Source organism: Myxine glutinosa, chromosome 5 (assembly GCF_964187855.1).
Source record: "Myxine glutinosa chromosome 5, kmMyxGlut1.1, whole genome shotgun sequence".
Classification (NCBI taxonomy): Eukaryota; Metazoa; Chordata; class Myxini; order Myxiniformes; family Myxinidae; genus Myxine; species Myxine glutinosa.
In genome coordinates, this window is record NC_136265.1 from 24,547,186 (window position 1) to 24,573,621 (window position 26,436).

Here is a 26,436-nt window from a genome sequence, read left to right on the forward strand (position 1 = left end):
AGGCGATTGTGTATGTTCAGCGGCAACCGCTACAATACTAGAATTATTTAATTTTTTTATGTGATTCTTCATCATTGAGAGGTAGCCGATCCACGATAGTAACATAAAGCTTCTTTTTATCTTTCTTAGCCTATCCTGATCGTGTCCGAGATCATCACCACGTGCTCAAGACAAGAATCTGGTATCCGGATCTGGATCTTCACCAAAGTCGATCCAATTCTTCCTCGTCCCACTCAACCTGTCCACTGAGGTTCCTCCGAATCCGTATACATAACCTGCGGAGGTAATAATAACTAAAGCGATCGTGAATGGACGTCTCTTTTGTTGTTTTCTTTCTTCGTCCTCCAACATGGCGGTGGCACACAAATTGCTGACGTCACTAACAACTTCCGTTGGAATTCCGTGTGGATATTTCTTCTGCTTCAACACCGTGAGCCCGTGACCTGGGTGTATCGCGTCAGCTGAAGTTATCCAATCTCCCTTTCACCTTCTCTATATCGGAAAGTTTTTTTTTCCTCAATTTAGAGTGAAAATCTGAAACAGGTATCTGGGATTTCATCTTGATCCGATCCCGAGCAATCACAGGAAGGGTAAACCTGTTTTACTTCCGGTGAATTGAACCACGTGGTTCGGCGACCCAAGAGGTGAAGACCGAGGTCGGGATCATGGACCGAGAACCCCTAAACTGCGCCCACGATCTGAGCTCGTCGGGTTCTAATGGAGGAGACAGAGGTCCAGGAGGGGCTGCTGGGATCTGCGGGTTCAGGATCCTGGACGTTCAGAACCTTCGTGAAGGAGGGGACGAGCCCGCCGTGCTAACAGGTACATTGATCTCGTGTACAGGTAATAATTTCGTGAGTGCACATCTATTTATGACGTGCACACGGAGTTTGCTTCTGTGAAGTAAGTTCTCCACGGAAGCTGCAGGTAGGTGTCCCCTACCCGCCCCTCCGACAAGGTCAGACAAGTGTGACGTTAGACTGAACACCGACCGACCGATCATCCGTCCATGTGCTTTTATATACTCGATATTTCATAAACAGTTGGCGTTGAACATTTAGCTTTCAAATTACAGGTATCTATTCCTAATGTAATGACTATCTCAACCTGAATTGGCGACGGTGATTGGCTGAATAATGTTTAATTTCAATTAAATAGTGACCAAACAAACATAATTAAATAGAAGCTGTGTGACTATTTGTCTATTAATTACGTTCTGTTGGAAAATACCTTTCGACCCCTTAGAGGTTAGACCTTTGAAGACCCTTTAAGTTCCCCAAGACCCTTAAGACAACCAAGATCCCGAAGGACTAGAAGACCCTTAAAAACTCTGAAAATCCAGAGGACCTAAACAACCGTGAAGACCTAAATGACCACAAAACTCCCTAAGACCCAAAGGACTATTAAATACCCCAAATACCCTTAAAGACCCAGAGAAGCCAAAATACCCTGAAGACCCAAAAGACGTGAAGACCATCAAAGACTTAATGACCCAGAGGAACCAAAAGACCCAAAATACCTTGAGGACTCAAAATATCCCAAAGACCCTGAGGACCTAAAAGACACAGAGGACCTTGAAGACACAAATACCCTGAAGACCATTAAAGACCACAAGGACCCTTAAAAACCCAAAGACCCATAAGATGCTTTAGACCCACTAAACCAGCTTGGACCCTTGACCATTTAGACTTAGAGCTTTGCATCACATGGACCTTTTTAGATTACAAATAAATAATATCACCAATTTTACAAATAAATTACAAATAAATAATATCACCAATATTACAAATTAATTACAAATAAATAATATCACCAATATTACAAATAAATAGTATCACCAATATTACAAATAAATAATATCAACAAATATTCCAAATAAATAATATCACCAATATTACAAATAAATTACAAATACCTAATATCACCAATATTACAAATAAATTACAAATAAATAATATCACTAATATTACAAATAAATAATATCAACAATATTACAAATAAATTACAAATACCTAATATCACCAATATTACAAATAAATAATATCACCAATATTACAAATAAATAATATCACCAATATTACAAATAAATTACAAATACCTAATATCACCAATATTACAAATAAATAATATCACCAATATTACAAATAAATTGCAAAGAAATAATATCACCAATATTACAAATACCTAATATCACCAATATTACAAATAAATTACAAACAAATAATATCACCAATAATACAAATAAATTACAAACAAATAATATCACCAATATTACAAATAAATAATATCACCAATATTACAAATAAATAATATCACCAATATTACAAATAAATAATATCACCAATATTACACTTAAATTAGAAATACCTAATATCACCAATATGACAAATAAATTACAAATAAATAATATTACCAATAATACAAATAAATTACAAATAAAAAATATCACCAATATTACAAATAAATTACAAATAAATAATATCACCAATATCACAAATAAATTACAAATACATAATATCACCAATATCACAAATAAATTACATATAAATAATATCACCAATATTACAAATAAATTACAAATAAATAATATCAACAATATTACAAATAAATTTCAAATAACTAATATCACCAATATTACAAATAAATAATATCACCAATATTACAAATAAATTACAAATAAATAATATCACCAATATTACCGGTTAGGGTGCCGGCTTGGGATCCCAGGATCCTGGGTTTGAATCCCGGTCGATCGCTGAATTAACGCCAGGGGGGTTGACTCAGCCTGTCATCCTTCCGATGTCGGCAAATTGAGTACCAGCTTGCTGGGATGAATGATCACGGTGTGTACCCCGATTCAGAATAGGTACACCGTATCCCTGCGCATCGGAAGAGGCGACTAAGGGTTGGCGCCAGGAAGGGCATCCGGCCATAAAAACATTGCCTCAAAACAGGGAACCATGATTGTCATGGGCCCGCAAGGCTAACCCCTGCTTTAGCGGGGAAAAATGGCCTTAAAACGATCATTCATTCATTCATATTACAAATAAATTACAAATAAATAATGTCACCATTAATACAAATAAATTACAAATCACTAATATCACCAATATTACAAATAAATTACAAATAAATAATGTCACCATTAATACAAATAAATTACAAATAACTAATATCACCAATATTGAAAATAAATTACAAATAAATAATATAACCAATATTACAAATACATTTATACAAAGGAAATGTTTGTATCATGATTGTTGAAAATCGTGACGACACATCAACTCACGTACAGTCATTGTCCTCAGTTTAAACAAGCCTGTGCCTCTGTCGCGACATGTGGTGAAGCGAGCCGACCCGCGCTAGTATATAATAACTATTTGAGCTCTCGGACCTTCCGCACAACAGACGGGGAGGATTTGAGGTGGGGGAGCACTTTGTCAAGAAAATACACAGCTCCATGGGATAAATATAATCGTACCTATATAGTCGTACCTCTGGTTAAGGTGTGTGAACTGTGAATCCTCCTGTTATGATAACAGAATGTGCAACTAATTGTTGTTTGTTTCAGAAGTAAGCATTGCCTCGGAAAATGAAATATTACCCCAACATTATCTTTACAACAACACGATGTGTGTGTGTGTGTGTGGTGGGGTGTGTGTGGTGGGGTGTGTGTGTGGTGGGGTGTGTGTGTGGTGGGGTGTGTGTGTGGTGGGGTGTGTGTGTGGTGGGGTGTGTGTGCGCGCGCACGTCCTCTTTCTTATTGCTTCAAAAAAAATCAAAGCGGCAATTCTTTCTGGACGATTATCAATTTGAAGTTTAACCCCCACTTTAATTCTATTTTATTGGAATGAAACGACTATTCTCGCAGACCAACACAACCTGACACTTGTGATGTTCTAAAATCAGACTCTCAGTTTTGTCAGTCACTTTCGTAGCTCTATTACAAGGCTCCGAAAAAAAATCCAAAATCAATACTCTCTGCTCAACTCCACTCTTTAATTCCTCTTTTCTCCTGCCTCTGGAACAAACTCCCACACTCTCTTCAATCCCTCTCCTCCCTCCAGGTCTTTAAAACGGCTGTTCACCACCATCTCTTATCTTCCCCCATTCAAAACCTTAATCTTTTCTACCCCATTAATAGATCCCAAATCCACTTCCTTCAAAATCCGTTTTCTTTCCTGAAAGTCCTTGTAGTGTCCATCTTGTTTAACCCGTGTACTCCGCCCCAGCCCTCTCCCTACCACAGATCTCCCGATGTCTCTGTTCTCTACTGTTGTTGTGCTTTGCTCTCTCTCCTCCTCTTGTCTCCCACTTCCTTTATTATATATTCCATGTGTGTTTGTTTATGTTTTTATGTGTTTTATGTGTTAGCTCTTACACGAGCCTCGACTTTGTATACAAAAAAATAAATAATTAAGGAAAACAAATGTAAATCAATCTGTCAACAGAACTGGATAAAGAAAAGCGCTTAGCACACTCTCAGCTATGCCTGCACCTCTCGCGTTCTAGTGAGGGAAAATTATTCCAACATGGCAGATGCTTGCCCACAAGCACGTGCTGCAGGTGCTGCTGCAGGTGCACTCCAGTTACATATACAATTCAGAGGCATGGCCTTTGCACTGTTGATTGCAATTGCCTAGTTTAGCTCCTCTGATGTCACCCACCTTCAAGTGCCTGATGAAATGAAAAGTTGTCGGTGCACTCTATTACCGGTAAAAACAAAACAAAATCCTGCTCGTTGGACTGCCACGTCATGTACTGTCATGGTGCCGACGAACAGATCAAACCTTGGCTTGGTTGGAGGCTCGGAGTGGGTTCAGTGGGAGTGGGTCCACAGAGGGGACTATGACGGTTTGTCTTTTTCTTCTTGTTTTCATCTAATTCACGATGTGTCCGCATCACCTTGGTGGCCAAATACACCAACCAGGAGCGCCGCAGAGAATATGATGGGTGAAGACTTGCGGAAAATTGTATTTTTTGCACAGATAAATGTCTTCTTTTTTTTTTTCCCCCTCAGATGATACAAAACGGAATTTATTTTCTGAACCGGAAGTCAGGTTTTGTGGAAATGGAAAAGACTTTTTTTTTCAATGGAATATCACTGGCTCTCATCACAGCTCAGTTGAGTGATTGTTATTTGTAGTTGTTATTTTGTGTTTTGTTTGAAAGCAGGTTTTGTTTATTTACAGATTCGATTGTGGTGGTGAAGGTGGAACCTGAACAAACCAATGATTCTCTCTCAAAAGGTAATAATTCAGAATAACATTGTCCAGTTGAAGGTAACGATACTGGATGGTGGGAATTGTGTGATGGGCTGTTACTGAGTTTGGTTTCAGACTTTATTTTCCCCATTATATTCAAAAGTGTTGGGACAGCACAAAGCAACTTGAAACCCTCCCTCCCGCCCCCCCCCCCCCCCCCGCACTCCCACCTGTTGTGCTGGGATTCCACAGCAAAAACTCGAGTCAGACCCAGCTTTGTAATTTTGGCAAAAGTTTGTTGGGTTAGGGTTCGTTTAGTGTTGTTTCGTATGCAGCCTGTGGCTGCTGGTTGCATGATCTTTTTCTGGAAGCACAATACTGTGCCACTGATGCAGTGCCTCCGTCACCAGTAAACGGTTACTCATTTTGCCGACCTCGGAAGGATGATAGGCTGAGTCAACCCACCTAGTGTCATTTCAACAGTATGACAGGAGCTCAAACTCGAACCTGATTTTAAGCCAACCACCTTAATTATTGAGCCACCACCAAGCGAACCCGGATTGGTTCGAAACTCAGGGTTTTGAAATGTGCACCCATTGGATGGAAACTTGCTGGACCACACCCACATCTGTCACTTGACTCCACCCACCATAGTGCTGAGGACGAAATGATATGCCTGCCGTCTTGTTTCCTGGCGGGCCTAGCACATAAGGCCTGTAGGTCTCTGCAGATTTTACACTGTCCGGCTTTGTTGCGTCAGATTTCCATTGGCTTTGTTTGGGTCGAGTGGCAAATAATTAATAAGGTTTAATAAGCCTGTACGTGCCTCCCTAAAAAAATTGCATTATGTAATTATTTAACAACACCATATGCGCATTTCCCAATTGGCCTGTTGCCGGATTTTTAAAACAAATTCTGCCGCGCTTACTTACAAAGTCCCATACCTCGAATGACCACGTACAGGTTTTTTTGAACAAAATGTTTATTACCACAAAGCAGGAGGATTAACTGAATACTCGGATAGCGTTTAGAGTGGAATTGAACAACTACTTTTATTTATATGTGTGTTATACCGTCCACCAAACAGTGATGGCTCCATTTACATTTCGCTGTCTGACAACATGGACCAACTTCTATCCACTCATCCCAACTCTCTCTTCCTCATTTGTGGCGACTTCAACTGTCATCATGCCAGCTGGCTGGGTGTGGGTTCCTCTCTCACCAGCCATGGCACCTCAGCAAAGGACTTCTGCGACTCATTGGGACTGACACAATCTGTCAATTTTCCGACCCGGATCTCAGTCAATGGAGTATCCTCTCTTCTAGACTTGGTTATGACAAACTTCCCTGCAAATGTCTGCTGCTCTTCTTCTGCTCCAATCGGTTCATCTGATCATTTCCTTATTAAAGTGGACATCTCTGGCCATTCTCAGAGAGCCTCCTCAGCGTCGACGAGTCTGGCATTTCACTCAGGCCAAATGGCACGGTCTTCAAGCAGCCATCAATCATCTGGACTGCTCTCCCATCTCTTCTGCCTCTGACATCAACTCTACCTGGGAATTATTCCAAAGTAAATTGCTCTCTCTCATGCACAGATTCATCTCATCTCGTCTTCAGTTGTCACACCTTTCCTCCCGTCCATGGTACACTGAATCTTGTGGTGAGGCAGTTGCCCTGAAACAACTTGCCTTCGCCTCCTGGAAGGCAATTCCAACTGAAGGCAATCTCAGTTCCTTTCACAAAGCTCTGAAAAAGTGTGTGTCTACCCTCAGGAGAGCCAGGAAGCACTATCTCTCAACTCTCAAGACTGAACTGTCAAATCTGCCTCCCTCCTCCAAATCCTGGTGGCATATTGTTAAATCTGTTTCTGGTGTTTGTTCCACAGATCCAGTTCCGACATTTTTCCCAGCTGCTATTTCTAATATTATTTTCCATCATCTAATTCACGATGTTTCCGCGTCACCATGGTGGCAAAATACACCACCCAGGAGCGCTGCGAAGAATTTGACGGGTGAAGACTTAAGGAAAATTGTATATTTTTTTCACTGCAAATGCGCAAATAAATGTTTGTTTTTTTCCACTGATGACACAAAAGAGAATTTATTTTCTGAACCGGAAGTCGGGTTTTGTGGAAATGGAAAAGGCATTTTTTTAAATGGAAGACCACTGGCACTCATCACAGCTAGGTTGAGTGATTGTTCTCTGTAGATGTTATGTGACGTGCTCCTCCCCGACCCCCTGGTCACGATGTACCTCCGAGCCCCGAGAGGAGTCACGGCAGAAAAATGTGTTATTCTGTATGTCAAAGATCAATGGAGAAGCCACCCCAATTGTTACTCACAAACAAATATTGTATTAAGATCACACAAGAATAACAGTACAACCATAATAGTATTCAATAGTACAATCCATGTCCTATGATGGTACCATCAGTTTTGGTAATATAGAACTCACTGTGCTCCAAGTGAGTGAAACACGAACATCCCCAATGTCTCTTATTCCCGGCTTCAAGCCCAAAGTTGATTCACTCCAGCGATCGACAGAACGATGTCCGATCGAGACCAGAATCCCGTTCGGATGGCAAATACAGTCCCACAGCCACAGCTGTACAAAGGCACCCTCAAGGCGACTGGGATATCCAAAGGCGCCCTACAGGCGACTGAGAGATCACACCCTCGGGTATGGACGAATTAACCTTCAAAAAGACACGTCACACACACGCCCCAGATCGACGTCTGGATGCGGTGAAAATGGTCGGGAAGAGACGAAACCGCGAGCAAAGCACAAGTCCTGCGCGAGTCAAAATGGCCGACGACCCGGTCTCGTGGCGCACGGCACGGCGATCATTCTCTCCTGAATCGATCGCAAAACCTGACATGCAGGTTGACCGGTCACAGCGATGACAACTCCGTCGTAGGAATTCCTCTCCCGGAAACCCGAAAGTTCGCTAGTGACTCTGGCTCGCCAACGTTCGCTTCAGAACCCGGAGCAACTCGGCTTTCTTGTCCGACTCATTCGCTCCGCCCTTTGTCTCTCTTCTTCTTCGTCTTCCGGTTCCCGATCCGGTTTCATTTTTAAAACATTCCTTTTACCTTTTGACAATAGTAATTGCTATTTCCCTCAAACAACAATAATAATAATACATGGAACCAGAAATGTCTCAAGTGGATGAAAGCCACCACAACGGAAGTGACGAATCCGTAACAGTTATTTTGTGTTTTGTTTAAAGCAGGTTTTGTTTATTTACAGATTCGATTGTGGTGGTGAAGGTGGAACTTGAACAAACCGATGATTCTCTCTCAAAAGGTAATAATTAAAAATAACATTTTACAAGTTGAACGCAACGATACTGGATGATGAGAGTTGTGTGATGGGTTGTTACTGAGTTTGGTTTCGGACTTTGTTTCCCCTTTATATTCAAAAGTTTACTTTATATTCAGGTAATGTCAGCCTTTTGGGACTGCCACTGGTAACATGTAACCCAGTGCTACTTGTCACATGGTCGGTTGTCGGCGACTAAACCAACACCCCTCACTGGCTTTGCTAGTGAGGAGGGTGACTATGACATGTCCTGCCAGGACTCAACACAACACCTGGCAAAGGGCAGATGAGCTCCCATAAGGAGCCAATGGCCATCCAGTAAGGCAATGGTGTCTCTTAAACATTCATCCAGATTGGACCGGGTCTAGCCATACCAAAGACTTTAAGAATGGGACGTGCTACTTCCTTGCTTGACGTTCAGCATTTAAAAGGATAGACCACGGACAATCCCCATTGATTTGCATCCATGGGGAGGAGGAAATGCCCCGCTGAGCGCAGTGAGAAAGGCGGTGCCATTGTTATGACATATGGGGATAGAATAGAAGGGAAGGAGCAGAGAAAGCAGAGAAGGTAAGGAGAAATTCTGCCATGTTGGCATAGGCGAGACAGAATAAATAGATGACTCCAAAAGTGAAGGATAACAGGGTAGCAGAATGTCTGAATCAAGACAGAAGGGATGGGAATATTGGACGGGGCATTAAGGGAACTAGGGAAGAGACTTGTACAAGATATATTGCTGAGGGGTCGGGGAGTTCCCCTGTGGACGCCCCTTAAAATAATTTACTAGATGATGACATCATTGGTATCCAGATCAGGAGAAATATAGTTGAACATGTCTGAAAAAACAATTTAATAAAAATTAAAAAAAGGGAAGGAATTCACAACAAATAACCAAACAAGGTTTGAAGGAATGACAAGGAAGGAGTGACAAGTTAGGAATGGCACCACAATGCAACAGCACAATGTTTTTTACGGATTGCCATCATGACATTTTTGAGAAGAGAGGGGGTGAGAGAGAATGAGTGAAAGGGAGGGGGTTGGGAAGAAGAGGAGGAGGAGGGGGTGAAGAGAGGGGGGAGAGGAGAGAAGGAGAGAGAGGCGGGGGAGAGGAGGAGAGAGAGGGGAGGAGGGTGAGGGGAAGAGGATTGGAGGAGAAAGAGAGAGGGGATTGGAGGAGAAAGAGAGAGGGGATTGGAGGAGAAAGAGGTGGTGGAGAGAGGGGTGGTGGAGAGACGGTTGCAGGAGAGAGAGGGGTGGTGGAGAGAGGGGTGGAGGAGAGACGGTTGGAAGAGAGAGGGTTTGAGGAGAGAGAGGATTTGAGGAGAGAGGGTTTGAGGAGAGAGGGAGTTTGAGGAGAGAGAGGGTTTGAGGAGAGAGAGAGGGTTTGAGGAGAGAGAGAGGGTTTGAGGAGAGAGAGGGTTTGAGGAGAGAGGGAGTTTGAGGAGAGGGAGGGTTTGAGGAGAGGGAGGGTTTGAGGAGAGAGAGGGTTTGAGGAGAGAGAGGGTTTGAGGAGAGAGAGGATTTGAGGAGAGAGAGGGTTTGAGGAGAGAGAGGGTTTGAGGAGAGAGAGGGTTTGAGGAGAGAGAGGGTTTGAGGAGAGAGAGGGTTTGAGGAGAGAGAGGGTTTGAGGAGAGAGAGGGTTTGAGGAGAGAGAGGGTTTGAGGAGAGAGAGGGTTTGAGGAGAGAGAGGGTTTGAGGAGAGACTGTTGCAGGAGAGAGACGGTTGCAGGAGGGAGGCGGCTGCAGGAGGGAGGGGGTTGGAGGAGGGAGGGAGGAGGTTGGAGGAGGGAGGGAGGGGGTTGGAGGAGGGAGGGAGGGGGTTGGAGGAGAGCTTTGGAACATCTATTCACCTCTGGCTGCAACTTCACCTCCGCTCCCACCTTTTGTTTGCCTGTGTTTTGTAACGTCACCTCCACTCATTCGTTCCTCTTTTTCCCCCGCCTGTGGAACCAACTTCCACGCTCTATTAAATCTCAATCTTCCCACCATCTCAGATCGTCCCTCATCCAAAACTATGATATTTTCCATCCCCTCAACACCCCACACGACTCCAAGCCAATCTCTTTCCAGTTTTTCCTTCCTGGAAATTTTCAAAAACGTCTGAAAAACAAAATGAAGCCGTATGGTTAAAATAATTGTTGAAGTTTCTTTATCAATGAAAATTATTTGACCAATCAAAGGTGACCGTCTTCATCCACTCATAATAGAAACCATTTTGAAGCGTGCTTGGGAAGTGATGGCAACCTCCCTGTGTCAATGTATGTAGTGCCGTGTCTGCAAAGCCCTTTGTAGACGAGCGTACCTGGACATCATCATCCAGATTAATTTGGTTTTGAGTGCCACGTCACACAGATCCAGTTCCCACATTTTCGCACCTGCTGTTTCTAATATTATTTTCATCATCTAATTTGCGACGTTTCCGCAATACCTTGGCGGCAAAATACACCACCCAGGAGCGGAGAATTTGACGGGTGAAAGCTTGAGGAAAATTGTAAAAAAAAAAATCACTGCAAATGCGCAAATAAATGTTTCTTTTTCCACTGATGACGCAAAACGGAATTTCTTTTCTGAACCGGAAGTCAGATTTTGTGTGAATGGAAGAGGCTTTTTTTTTTTTAAATGGAAGATCACTGGGATCACTGGCTCATCACAGCTAGGTTGAGTGATTGTTCTCTGTAGATGTTATTTTGTGCTTTGTTTAAATCCGGTTTTGTTTATTTACAGATTCGATTGTGGTGGTGAAGGTGGAACCTGAACAAACAGATGATTCTCTCTCAAAAGGTAAGAATTCAGAATAACATTGTATAAGTTGAAGGTAACAATTCTGGATTGTGGGAATTGTGTGATGTATTGTTACTGAGTTTGGTTTCGGACTTTATTTTCCCCTTTATATTCAGGTCAGGTCAGTCTTTTGGGACTACTACTGGTAACATGTAACCCAGGTCACGTCCTAACACACTTATCCAACCAAGATAGTCTAGTTTTATATTTTTAATTGATTTTCTAAAATTTGTACAATTTGTTTTTCACTTGGAAGTTGTGGGTTACGATGCGTAAATGAAGTTGGAAAAAGTCTGATTTGATACAACCTTTCTTCTCTTTTATTTAAGGCCTGGCCTCGATGAGGACTATATAATCCGTGACTGGAGCCTTCAACATTTAAAAAGGCGATAAGGCAACAAAAGGTGAAAATTTTGAAAGGGGTGTAGACTTTCTATTGGCACTTTACAACAACAACATGCATTTTAAGGCCATTTTCCCTGCTAGAGCGGGGGTTAGCCTTGCGGTTCCCCATGACAATTTAATTTAATTTAAATTTTAAAAATTAATTAAATTAAATTAAATTTATGAAATTAAATTAAATAAAATAATTAAATTAAATTTTAATTAAACATGGAACTTTAATTTTACATAATGAGACTGGTGGAGAGCGACGCAACAAAGGGTTGGAGGTCCACAGACTGAAAGGCAGAAAGGTTGTACACAACCCCAAGAGATGTGCTCTGTATAATACGACGGTCAGTGTCTGTGTATGTCCACCTCCATAATGTCCAATATTTTTACACAGCGTTGTGTTTAATTTGATACAGTTCCCATGTAACAGTAATTTGATCTAAATGCTGAACACCACCTGTATTAGATCATGCTGCTCTGAGCTAACATTTGATTTTGTGCAGGTCAAATGGTTCCAGTGGAAGCTGGATGTCTCTATGGTAACGCTTTTCGGACTTCAGATGGTATCCACATAAAGGAAGAGCTGAGTGAAGATGCTCTCTCTGCAGAAGGTGAGTACTGTATAGTGAGACTTGTGAAGTCCAGAACAGTTATTTGTGATTCATTCCATTACTAGCAAATAACCCGTTAGCCAGCAACATTCCGAAAAAGCTCTTCACTGGTACAATTCCAGGTGAAATTAGAGAGGTGATATAACACTTTACCCCATGCAGTTTTGAGAAAAATAACATGGAAGAGATTACCACACCTCCTCCCACCCTTTTTAGCCGTGTCGCAGACGCTGGTCATAGAGTGTCCTCTGCTGTTGTTGTTGTTCTTCTTCTTGTTCTTCTTCTTGTTCTTCTTGTTGTTCTTGCAGAGAAGACAAAACCTCAAAGCTCCACCCATTCTGGGAACCATAGCTCCACCCATTTTGGGAGAGGCTTCATATAAACAAATATCCACCATTTTATTAACTCGCATAGCTTTGAGGCCTGTTTTGTAGGCCCGTGGTGTCTTCCTCTCTCACACAGTTTTATTTCAAATCAAATTCGATATATCATTTCATTTTTCACAGTCGCTAACATAGTTTTAGACTTGGTTGAAAAAAAACGGGAAGAAAATCCGATGAAAGTTGCCCTTTATAGAACGAAATGAATTCTCAAAGGCCTGTAACTTCAAGTCCATTGAGATATATTTTGTTTAAATCGCGGCATGGCCAGTCATACACCGCCCGAAATAACAGACGGGAAAATGCCGAGATATATTAAAAATTCGTCCATTTGATGACAATCGTCATGATGAAATATTTAATTTATACGTCGTCACAATAATGTGGAGAGAGGAGCATAGCTTCGTTCACGTGTCGCCACACACGGGAAATTGCCGAGATATATATATTTTAAATCGCGGCATGGTCAGTCATACACCGCCTGAAATAACAGACGGGAAAATGCCAAGATATATTAAAAATTCGTCGCCACACACGGGAAATTGCCGAGATATATTTTCACTTTGCACAAAAATAACATCAAGTAATCGAATCAATAGGAATGTCCTGTGCCTATAACATCGACGTTATAGGCACAGCTGCATCTAGGCATTGTGTAACATCGACGCGGCTTTTGTTTTAATTAAAACTTTTTGTACTTGTTTAACCCAAGACTTGTACCAACTTTATAACAGGCAGAATATTCCTTGTTTCAAGGTTCTTCTGTCCATATCTGTGAATAATTTTAGACTACCTGTCCCATTTGTATGAAGACGTGGAGCTTCTGGTGGCTTGCTTGGTATCCCCAAAAATATTGTAATCTCATGTTTGATAAAGAATATAAATAGGTCCAACAACTAGGAAGTGTGAGAATTTTAACCTGTGTATATATTTTCCAAATGCAAAAGCTGCATTACTGGGCGCTGCCATTTTGTTTGAATATCTACTGTATGTTCCTCCACCCTCAGATTGTTTTGCAGTGTTCAAAATAATAAAATTTGAATTGAAAATAGAACAGCACTCGGTAGAGAGCACACATCCACCAGGCAGAACAGTTTACTTTTTATATGCCACCGATAGGCCGGATCTGGATCTGAACAAAAATCTAATCAAAAATCATCTGGATCAAAAATCTAAACAACTCGTACGCCAAGTTTTGTCATAATACTTGCACAACATTCTGAAATATCATGTTATATATTGTGTTTCACCCGATCTCTCGATAGTGAAGAATCACTTTTAAAAATCCAATAATTATTGAATTTTTCAACTCCAACCCTACAAAAATTAAAGAAATTTCGTCCGAATCCGTTTATAACTTTTTGAAATATCATGATAGACAGTCACGTGAAAAAGTAAGTACACCCCATGTAAAGTTTTGACTTTTTCAACATATTTCAACATACAGCTATATGATCTTCATTTCAACAATATTGATAAAGGTGATATAATATAACAAATATCATGAAACATTTACATTTTGTATTCCATTGTATAATTTAAATAAACATAAATGCAAATTTCGCATGTGGAAAAAGTAAGTACACCCCTACATTTATCACTACTTCAAATACCTAAAATTAGAATCAGGTGCACCAGCTCAGGTGCAAATGATTAGAACACCGTTAGAGAGGATCTTGGAGGAACCTGTCTTATTTAAACCTCAGACATTTAGTTTGGTTTGCTCTTTGTTGTTGAAGTGTGCGGCGTCACCATGCCTAGATCAAAAGAGCTCTCTGAGGCCTTCAGAAAGAAGGTTACAGATGCCTACAGTCTGGGAGGGGATTTTAAAAGGTCTCCAAACAATTTGAAATTAATCATTCGACTGTCCGGAAGATCATCTACAAGTGGAGAAGATTCCAAACAACTGCCAACTTGTTCAGGCTAGGCCGCCCCAGCAAGTTCAGCCTGAGAGCAGACCGCAAGATGCTTAAAGAAGTCTCCAAGAACCCTAGAATGTCATCACGGGACCTACAGGTAGCTCTTGCCACTGTTGATGTCAAAGTGCACGAGTCTACCATTAGAAAGAGGCTGCACAAATTTTATCTACATGGGAGGTGTGCCAGGAGGAAACCTTTGCTGTCCAGAAAGAACATCAGTGCAAGACTAAAGTTTGCCACCGAACACCTAGGCAAAGACCAGCACTTCTGGAACAATGTGCTCTGGACAGAGGAGTCAAAGGTAGAGCTATTTGGCCACAGTACCAGAAGACATGTTTGGCAAAAACCAAAGACAGCATTTGACCACAAGAACCTGATACCAACTGCAAAGCATGGTGGTGGAAATATTTTGGTTTGGGGCAGCTTTGCTGCATCAGGGCCTGGGCAGCTCACCATCATAGAATCCACTATGAATTCTTCATTGTACCAGAGGGTGCTTGAGGATAATGTGAGGCCATCTGTCGGAAAGTTGAAGCTCAACCGAAGATGTACCTTGCAACATGACAATGACCCTAAACATACCAGTAAATCCACCAAGGAATGGCTGAAAATAAAGAAATGGAGGGTTCTGGAATGGCCAAGTCGAAGCCCGGATCTAAATCCCATCGAGATCTTGTGGGGGGATGTGAAACAAGCTGTGCATGCAAGAAACCCCTCAAACATCGCACAGCTGAAAGAATTCTGCGTGGAGGAGTGGGCAAAAATTTCTCCCAGTCGATGTCAGAGACTGTTAGACAGTTATAAGAAATGCCTACTTGAGGTTTTCTGCCAAAGGGGGCAATACCACCTATTAGAGCCAAGGGTGTACTTACTTTTTCCACATGCGAAATTTGCATTTATGTTTATTTAAATTATACAATGGACGACAAAATGTAAATGTTTCATGATATTTGTTATATTATATCACCTTTATCTATCAATATTGTTGAAATGAAGATCAAATAGCCGTAAGTTGAAATATGTTGAAAAAGTCAAAACTTTACATGGGGTGTACTTGCTTTTTCACGTGACTGTACATCGTTTTTAGCCTGATCACTCCATGGTGGAGTCACTTAAAAATTCCTGGAGCCAGATCCGAATTCGGATCTTCACCAAAATCAAATAAATTATTCCTTCTCACACACTCAACCTGTCCACCAATTGTCGTCCGAATCCGTCCACATTTTGAACTCAACTGGACTATGTCCAGCTGAGTTTTGTCGACACCCAGTGTCCGTCGTCTGTCTGTCTGTCGTCTGTAAACAATTTGACGTCTACGCTCTAAAAGTCACAAATATTGATCAAATTTGATGAAACTTGTTATGCAGCATCTTTAAGACATAAACTAGTTTGGGATTGCATTTGGGTGCGGCAGGGCGACCATATTGAAAAATCAATTTTTGTCATATATATATATATATATATAGATATATATATATATATATATATATATATATATTTTTTTTTGTATACCAGATCGAGGCTCGTGAAAGAGCGAACATTAATCACACAGAAAGACAAACCGACACATAAAACATATAACATCGGGAGCGGTAGACAAGATGGGGAGAGAGGGGGAAGGGCACAAACACAACATTTGAGAGCAGGGACCGAGAGACATGGAGACATCGAGAGATCTGAGAGAGGGCGAGGGCTTTGGGGGGGGGGGGCATGGGAAGGGGGCGGTGGGAGAGGTATAAAACATATGGACACTGCCAGGACTTCCAGGAAAGAAGTTGGAATTTCAAACAAGGTGGATCTGGGGTGAATTAGCGGGGGTAGAAAAGATCAAGGTTTTGGATGGGGGAAGATAAGAGATGGTGGTGAACAGCTGTTTTAAAGACCTGGAGGGAGGAGTGGGATTGAAGGGAGTGAGGGAGTTTGTTCCAGAGGTGGGAGAAAAGAGGAATGAAAGAGTGAAGGTGAGCAGAGAGCCGAGATTTCGGCAGTTTAACCATCAGAGGGTTGCTGGCAGATCTTGTGCGACCTGTAGGAATATTTGGGGGACAGAGCACAGAGAGAGCTGGGGGTGCAAGGCCAGAGAGGAGTCGGTAGAAGACAGAAAGACCACCTACCTGCCTGCGGTGAGTGAGTGAAAGGCCCTCAGAGATAGCTTCATCGCAGGAGATTCCAATAATTCTGAAAGCTTTGGTTTCAACAGCGTGAAGCCGAGCTAGGTGTGAGGCAGGAGCACCGGCCCATAGGGGAGAACAGTATTCCATTGAGCTGCGGATGAAAGCCTTGTATGTGGTGAGGAGCTCAGGTGTGCCGAGGAAGGACTTCGCACGACGGAGGATGCCCAGTCGGCGACTGGCTTTGGAGGCCAGCTTGGAAATGTGGTTTTCCCAAGAAAGATCATGGCAGATAGTGAGACCCAAAAGCTTGAGCGACATAACTTCTTGGAGAGGATTGTTGAGAAAGTAGATGGGAGGGTTGTCCAGTCGATCTTTTCGGAGAGACATAGTAAGAGTGTGAGATTTGTCAGGATTGAAAGACATGTTCCACTTGTTTGACCAGTCTGTGATTTTGTCCAAGTCTTCAGAGAGTGAGGAGGCTGCAGACTGCCGATCTGAGGGAAGAGGAATGGAGCGGCAGAGAGTGGAGTCATCAGCAAAGAGATAGAGAGGATTTTCAAGAGAGTCAGAGAGATCATTGATGAAGACCAGAAAAAGCACGGGGCCCAGAACACTGCCTTGGGGAACTCCAGCCTGAACAGGAAGAGGAGATGAGAGAAACCCATTCAGGGCCACACGTTGACGACGACTAGAGAGGAAGTCCGCCAGCCATGCGTGGAGATTTCCATGGATACCAAAGGAGGAGAGTTTGGTGAGCAGAGCGGGGTGCCAGACCGTGTCGAAGGCACGTGATATGTCGAGGGAGACAGCTCTAATTTCCTGTTTGGCATTGAGGACCTCCATCCATTGTTGCACATATAAACATATTTGGACATATTTTTAGCACATATAAACTATATAGTTTGTGGTTCTATTATGCATATTCTAACCATATTGATATAGACCAGTTGAGTTCAGGTTCCCTGGAACCTCTCTAGTTTTAAGATACCGCGCTAAATATGGTTTTTAGCCCGATCTCTCACTGGTGAAGAATCAGTTTAAAAATTATTCGATCCATATCTGGATCTTCACCAAAATCTAATCATTCGTCCTTGACATACACCAAAGCTCTCCACCAAATTTCGTCCGAATCCGTCCATAACTCTTTGAGATATCCGGTTCACAAACAAACAGATAGACAGGGGTGAAAACATAACTCCTCCCACCTTTGGTGGCGGAGGTAATATTAGAGTTCCTAGAACATGATAACCCACGCAATGTTACACAAGGATGCACAAGGAAAGTAGACACAGGAGGAGGCCATTTGGCCAATCATGCCTGTGCCACATCCACACCAGATCAATATATCCGTCATAACAACGCAATTTCATTGCGGGAATGTGGATGAGACAATGTGGCATGTCCAGGGATATCTCAAAGGTGGCAAAATAAATATGGGAACTTTTTGCCATCTTTCAACTTTGCCTTAGGTGGGAAGCGTGGGGATCTGCGATGGCGCGCCGTCAACTTTGCTCTAGATTGGTCGATGGAGGTTCTGTTTGTTTGTCTATGAGCAGGATATATAAAAATGTACTTATGGATGGATTCAGGCGAAACTTGGTGGACAGGTTGGGTGTGTGACCAGGACAAATTCGTTCAATTTTGGCAAAGATCCGAATTTGAATAAGACAAAAAAAATAATTAAGTGATTCTCCATAATTGAGATTTTTTTTCTTCTTCTTCTTGTATACAGAGTCGAGGCTCGTGAAAGAGCTAACATTTATCAAACAAACAAATCAAACAAACGAGCAAACAAAGTATATAAAAAGGGGAGCGGTCGACAATATGGGGAGAGAAGGGGAGGAAGCACATAAACACATTTCAGAGCAGGGACATCGGGAGATGTGTGGGAGGGAGAGGGCCTGGGGGGAGGCACGATAGGTATAAAACGCAAGGACACCAAGGACTTCCAGGAAAGAAGACAAAAGTCACCTCAAAAAAGTGGATTTGGGGTGAAATTAGCGGGGGTAGAAAAGATCAAGGTTTTGGATTGGGGAAGATAAGAGATGGTGGTGAACAGCCGTTTTAAAAACCTGGAGGGAGGAGTGGGATGGAAGAGAGTGAGGGAGTTTGTTTCAGAGGCGGGCGAAAAGAGGAACGAAGGAGTGAAGGTGAGCAGAGAATCTTGATTTTGGCAGTTTAACCATAAGAGGGTTGCAGGCAGATCTTGTGCGACCTGCAGGAATATTTGGGGGACAGAGCCCAGAGAGAGCTGGGGGAGCAAGGCCGGAGAGGAGTCGGTAGAAGACGGAAAGACCACCAACCTGCCTGCGGTCAGTAAGTGAAAGGCCCTCGGAGATAGCGTCATCGCGGGAGATTCCAATGATTCTGAACGCTTTGGTTTCAACAGCGTGAAGACGAGCTAGGTGTGAGGCAGGAGCACCAGCCCAGAGGGGAGAGCAGTATTCCATTGAGCTGCGGATGAAAGCCTTGTATGTGGTGAGGAGCTCAGGTGTGCCAAGGAAGGACTTCGCACGACGGAGGATGCCCAGTCGGCGACTGACTTTGGAGGCCAGCTTGGAAATGTGGTTTTCCCAGGAAAGATCATGGCAGATAGTGAGACCCAAAAGCTTGAGTGACAGAACTTCTTGGAGAGGATTATTCAGAAAGTAGATGGGAGGGTTGTCCAGTCGGTCTTTTCGGAGAGACATCGTAAGAGTGTGAGATTTGTCAGGATTGAAAGACATGTTCCACTTGTTTGCCCAGTCTGTGATTTTGTCCAGGTCTGCAGAGAGTGGGGAGGCTGCAGACTGCCGATCTGAGGGATGAGGAATGGAGCGGCAGAGAGTGGAGTCATCAGCAAAGAGATAGAGAGGATTTTCAAGAGAGTCAGAGAGATCATTGATGAAGACCAGAAAAAGCACAGGGCCCAGAACACTGCCTTGGGGAACTCCAGCCTGAACAGGAAGAGGAGATGAGAGAAACCCATTCAGGGCCACACGTTGACTACGACGAGAGAGAAAGTCCGCCAGCCATGCGTGGAGATTTCCATGGATACCAAAGGAGGAGAGTTTGGTGAGCAGAGCGGGGTGCCAGACCGTATCGAAGGCACGTGATATGTCGAGGGAGACAGCTCTAATTTCCTGTTTGGCATTGAGGACCTCCATCCATTGTTGAGACAGCAGAAGCAGCATGTCCAGAGTAGAGTGACCTGGTCTGAAACCAAATTGATGATCAGAGATCAAGCCATTGGAGAAGAGGAAAGATTTCATATCCAAAGCAATGATGGATTCCATGACTTTGCTGATAATTGGGAGAAGGCTGATTGGTCTGTAGTTGCTAGGATCTGTTTTTTGCACCTTTTTGTGCAAAGCGGTGATGTTGGCTGATTTCCAAGCAGATGACAGTTGACATTGAGCAAAAGAGAGGGTGAAGAGAACAGAGAGAGGGAGTGAAAGAGCGGAAGAACAGGATTTTAGGACCCGTGGGCATGTGACATATTTCAAAAAGTTTTGGATTGGTTGTGGCAAAACTTGTTGGATGAGTTGGGGAGGTGACGAGAACAAGCCACTTAGGTTTTAGTAATAAGGTCCAGATGCAGAGTAACCTTTGGGCCTGTGTATTACCTCATATTTCACGAAACCTCAAATGCATCCCTTAATTATCCTTCACAGGTGATTTCACTGAACAGGTAAAAGATCATCAAGGAAGAAATCTCCTCCATTATTTTGTGCAATTTCTTAGCAAAGAAATTTGATTTCAAAGAATTTCAAAGTGTATTGGAGAATTCTCACTTGTTAATGTTTACGTGAACTTTTCATTAATTCTCTGTTTCTCTACCTCTTTCCCCACTGGTACACATTTATGTAATTGTCTCATTCATAAATGTAAATTGATTGCCAAGAGAGATTTGTAGTTTACTCTTTCCTCTCTTTTTGAGATCCATATCATTATGTTGATGCTGTTTTTATATCCCTCTGATACCTCGACTGACTTTCTTTCTGTGAATGATCTTCAGAGGGATCAACAACGACCTTCAGTACGTTTTCCTCTACCAAGAATGTCCACACCTCCAAGAGATCTTTGCAGCAACACCAGAAGAGTCACTTCACGAAGTCCATGGATTATGAACAGAATTTGAGACCTGAGCAGGTAAACATGAATAAGGACACTTGTGAAAAGACAGACAATGGCACAGAATGCAGTAAATCATTCAGTTGCTCTTCCGCAACATCCTCTCAAAAAGACTCCACCGAGCAGAATCACAGGAGGACGCAAACTGCCGAGAAGCCTCAGAAGTGCGCGACGTGCAATGAATCGTTCACTTCAAGGTCAACCTTCCTGAAACACATGCGGACACACCCTGGGGAGAAGCCGTACAGGTGCACTTCTTGCAGTAAATCCTTTGCACAGCCATCGAACTGGAGTGTACACATGAGGACCCATACGGGAGAAAAGCCGTTTGAGTGCAGAGTGTGTCATAAATCGTTTACATCGAACCAGAACCGCCAGAAACACATGAGAACACACATAGGAGAAAAGCCGCACACGTGCCCAATTTGTAGTAAATCATTCACTCTGATGCCAGTTTACCTGGAACACATGAATACTCACACTGGGGAGAAAGTGTATAATTGTAGTTTCTGCAGTAAATCATTCACTCAGGTCTTAGCTTTCGAGACACACTTGAAGACTCACACTGCGGATAAAGTGTATAATTGTACTTTGTGCAATAAATCATTCATTCAGATGTCAGGTTACCAGGCACACATGAGGACTCACACTGGGGAGAAACCGTATAATTGTAGTTTCTGCAGTAAATCGTTCAGTCAGACCTCAGGCCGCAATGTACACATGAGAGCACACACTGTTGAGAAGCCATATATGTGCAATGTGTGTGATAAAAGGTTCCAAAAGATCTCAAGATACCAGCGACACATGACGACCCATACCACACTGTTGAGAAGTCTTAAAAGTGCAATATGTGTGAAAAAACATTCAGGGACATCTCACACCGCCACGTACACTTGAGGACCAACACTGGGGACCCACCCCACATGTGAGGATCCACACTTTGAGACCTGATAGATCTCCGATCCATCTCCTGAAACCCACTCACATGTGGAGATAGCAGCCAACAACAGCAACTTGCACGTACACACATAAACAAACATATACTTCGCGCGCACACACACACGCACACACGCACGCACGCACACACACACACACACACACACACACACACACACATTATGTTTACACCTTGTAAGCAATAAGTATGTAAATACGTAATAAATAGAAGCTTTATGATTATAGACAACCATAAACGACCTCCTGCTATACATCGTTTTTTTTTTGTTTAGTTTTTTTTACAGATGCGTTTACGGTTTTTTAACGTAAATTTTCAGAGGGTTTTATTTCAAATTTATTAAAACTATATAAATAAGAATACGTGTGCAGAACAACGAATGATGAACACACATCTCTCCCCAAGAAACAAAATGAAAGCTGTAGAGGTGCTCTATGGTTGGGTCAGTGCTCCAATACGGCTGCGATACGATAAATCGTGCTGCAAGAGTAGATTGATAATCCAGATGTAAAAGGAATTTCTAACTATCCACGAAGTGTTCAATGAATGAATGAATGATCGTTTTCAGGCCATTTTCCCTCCGCTAGAGTGGGGGTTAGCCTTGCGGGCCCCATGACAATCATGGTTCCCTGTTTGAGGCAATGTTTTTATGGCCGGATGCCCTTCCTGACGCCAACCCTTAGTCACCTCTTCGATGCGCAGGGATACGGTGTACCTATTCTAAGCCAGGGTACACACCGGGATCATTCATCCCAGCAAGCTGGTACTCAATTTGCCGACCTCGGAAGGATGACAGGCTGAGTCAACCCCCTTGGCGTTAATTCAGCGATCGACCGGGATTCGAACTCAGGATCTTCGGATCCCAAGCCGGCACCCTAACTGCTAAGCCAACACCAGGCCACAAAGTGTTCGATAAAATCAGTTTGCCCCAAGACTCGAGTTCGCGAGACGTGAAGGATGCAGAGGCCTGTTGGAGTTTAATTGAGTTAATTGACCAACTGTGGGATTCGCTGTGAATGTAAAATGCTCAACAGATCTTTGAATCCCATTTCACATGAGCACCAAGAACGCGAGGCTGGAAAGCTCAATCACCTCGGAAAACTTTTTCCATCAAGAAGCACAATTACAAAATGTAAGAACTGAAAGCAAAACAGAAGAAAACACAACATTCACAAATTCAAGGACAATGAAGGAAAATCGCAAAACAAAACCATTCAACTCAGACATTTTTATTTGTTAATGTTAAGGAGAGATCAGCTGGATGGGAAATGTCTTCTTCTTGATGTGGAATGGACTGAAAAAGCTCCTTTACGAACCTGAAATAATTGTTCATGAAATATAAACAATCATTTCATGCATTGGTTGAACTGACTCCGTTTAAATGAGTTTTCATCTCGACAAATCTGTACAGTGTTTATCTTGTTGTTTACCAATTCTTTTTAATGAAGTCTCAATAACAAGAATTTTAAAAAAAGAAAAAAAATGCTGTGAATTGGTTGGATGCAAAAAAATAAAAATAATCTTTTTAAAACTTGATTTTTATTTTATTGTGACTGCTTTCTATTTAGTTAAGTTTAGTGGTGGCCAAATGGTTATGGTGGCTGGTTTAAGATTGCAAGGTCCTGAATTCAAGCCTTTGTTGTGCCATAAATGAACACCTGGTGAGTTGACCCTGTCTGTTCATCCTTCCAAGGTCGGCAAAATGAGTACCAACTCTGGGAGGAAATGAGCCATTGGAGTTGTGACACATCCAGGATTGTGCCCCCGAGCCAGTGAGACGGCTTCAGCAGCCTTAGGGGCCTGACTGCATGAAAGGAATGTTTTCTTGATTACTACAGTATTATTATTTTACTAGCTGGAAGCCCATGGTAAAATACCATGATAGATACGATAGAAAAAAGTACGCTTTTTATTCTTGCCCTGACTGAAATTTATTCTTCTTGCCCTAACCCCCACCCTCCCCAGACCGTCACCCCGTGCTCCCAGACCCCCATACCCTCATCTGCCCCACAACCCGTCCACCCCCTCCCAGACCTTCCAACCACTCCCCGACCATTTATCCCCTCCCAGGCCCTCAACCCCCTCCCCAGACCATCACCCCGTGTTCCCAAATGCATGTTGCGAGGGAGTGCCAGAACGTCACATAGCCGGCCCAGAAGTTCCCCGTTGCCCGGTGGTGCCTGCCTCAGTAACTTGCTTTGTACACATCGTTAAAAGTAAATAATTAGAGGTTTTTTTTCACAGAGCAGTTGCGAGATTCCCCAAATTACTGGGACATAGACATTATTAATGATGGGTTTTCTGGTGTGGTCTTTATCGAGTTTTTAAAGAGGAAATAGTCAGAAACCGCCGGCTGCCTCCATCACTTCAAAATATTAACCTGCGTAACGTTTGAAGCAAAAACATGTTAAATGCTTATATTTATATAATACATCGATCATGGTGGTTGTATAGCTCGGATAGATTCCAAATGCACTTTATTATTTCAACCGGTCCGCATGGAACCAAGACCAGGTACGAGCAAATGGGTTCTAGGTGAGATCGTACTAAAACACGAGTCGCCTTGGTCATATGTGCTGGAGTCACCAACATCTCTGATCTTCAAGCGAGTAGGCTAATCGCACTGACTATGTGTGCGAAGCAGACATTGGAAGCTCGGACTATGATGAGCACAGCAAAGCTTCTTCCCCCTTCTCTTGCCACTCATGATGCTCACCATAGTGTTTCTCCTTTACCCCCCATTGTTTAAGTTGATTTCTCATTTGGAAGGTGATGAGATTCAGTGTAATGCTATGTTCCTGATCCATAGCATTACTTTGGAACGAACAACGAACGTCGATCAGATGGCCAAATCTCCCAGGGTCCCCCGTCTGACACTGTTTACCCGGGACGACGTGGCCCAACTAACCGAGGATCACGCTCTTAGCGTGCATTTCGATTACTGCCGAGTGGAACAGAAGTGCGGCGCTGACTATAATGGAGCAAAGAAAGTGGGGTAAAACTTCCCGGCTGTCGCTAGTACGGACTTTGCTGGATCAATAAAGAAAATACATCACATGCAGATTGGAAGAACGCGTAGGGGGTTTATTATTTACAATAAAGGCTGAGAACATAATATAATGAGAATAAGGGTGGTCAGAAGAAGAGTGGACATACTGTATGTTGTGTGCAGGAGACGAGATGGAAGGGAAGTGGTGTGAGAATGGTGAAGGGTAGGCAGGGACAGAAATACAAGTTTGTGTGGCAAGGGTGCCCGGAGGGCGTGAATGGTGTTGGTGTCCTGTTTTCTGAGGAGTTTGTAGACAGTGTGGTGAGTGTGACGAGAGTGAGTGAAAGGTTGATGATGGTGAAAATGATGATTGGAAAGCTCTTGGTGAACATCATCTCGGGATATGCTCTGCAGGTTGGTCGGAGCGATGAAGAGGACAAGTTCTGGTGTGCTATAGAGAAGCTGATGGAAAACGTGAAAGATGAGGAAGTTGTTGTGGTAGGAGGAGACCGAAATGGACATGTGGGAAGGAGTATGGACAGTTTTGAGGGAGTTCATGGGGGTTACGGATATGGTGTGAGAAATGGAGAAGGTGAAAGGATTTTGGAGTTTGCTGATGGAGCTGATTTGTTGATTTGTAATACTCAGTTCCAGAAAGAGGATAATAAGCTTGTTACATACACATCAGGTGGGTCGACGACAACCATTGACTACCTGCTGGTGCGTAGGCGAGATAGGGGGCACCTCCGGGACACAAAGGTGATCCCGGGGGAGGAGGCTGTTTCACAGCACAACTTGGTTGTCTGCGACATAAGGGTGAAAGGTGCGAGGAGAGCTCGGCGGGTGAAGTACCAACCGAGAATGAAGGTGTGGAGGTTGAAAAAGGTGACAGTGAGGGAGGCATTAAAAGAGAGGCTGAGTATGGTGGAGGATGATGTGGTTGAGCTTGAAAGTGGTTGGATGTCAATGAAAGATAGTCTGTTGGGAGCCGTTGGTGAGGTATGTGGATGGACAAAAGGACCACAGAGGCACTCGGAAACATGGCGGTGGGATGATGAAGTTGGAAAGAAGATTGACGAGAAGAGGAAGAAGTTCAAGGAGTGGCAGAAGGCAAAGGGTATGGGGCAGAAAAGGCAGAGCATGAAAGTTATAAGGCAGCCAGGAAGGCTGCAAAGAAAGAGGTAGCAAAGGCACAGGAAGCATGTAGGAAAATGTTCGGAGAGCGCTTGGATTCGGAAGAGGGTCAGAGAGCGGTATTCAGGATTGCAAAGCAGATAGCGAAAGAGAGGTGTGATGTGATGGGGTGAGTTGCTTGAAGGATGAAGTGGGACAAATCGTTGTGGACCCAGATGGAATTAAAGGAAGATGGAAAAGATATATGGAAATACTGTTGAATGCAGAGAATGAATGGGATGGCAACATAGAGAGTAACCCAGTTTTAGGACCGGCAGAGAAGATAACCGAGGAGGAAGTTGAGGAAGCGATAAAAGCAATGAAGAGTAGAAAAGCGGGAGGGCCGACGGGAGTTGTGGGAGATATGTTGAAGGCAGCGGGAAATTGGGGTGTGAAGAGAATGACAGAGATCTGCAATCTGGTGGTGAAAGAGGCCGCATTCCAGTGGATTGGGAACTGGGTACCCTCGTCCCTCCATAC

At 43.1% G+C, this 26,436-nt stretch overlaps 1 protein-coding gene across 3 annotated transcripts; it reads left to right on the forward strand.

Moving 5' to 3' along the window:
• Positions 1 to 636: 636 nt before the first annotated feature.
• LOC137428751 (uncharacterized) lies at positions 637 to 24,855 on the forward strand. 3 transcript variants are annotated; one of them, XM_068118646.2, is made up of 7 exons: positions 637 to 822; positions 5,196 to 5,252; positions 8,457 to 8,513; positions 11,253 to 11,309; positions 12,206 to 12,313; positions 20,724 to 20,857; positions 23,488 to 24,855. In XM_068118646.2, exons 1-7 carry the CDS (start codon positions 666 to 668, stop codon positions 23,521 to 23,523), a joined length of 606 nt encoding a protein of 201 aa, XP_067974747.2. In that variant the 5' UTR covers positions 637 to 665; the 3' UTR covers positions 23,524 to 24,855. The 3 variants fall into 3 exon arrangements, with proteins under 3 accessions (XP_067974747.2, XP_067974749.2, XP_067974748.2); XM_068118648.2 differs by lacking the exon at positions 20,724 to 20,857; XM_068118647.2 differs by lacking the exon at positions 8,457 to 8,513.
• Positions 24,856 to 26,436: the final 1,581 nt, after the last annotated feature.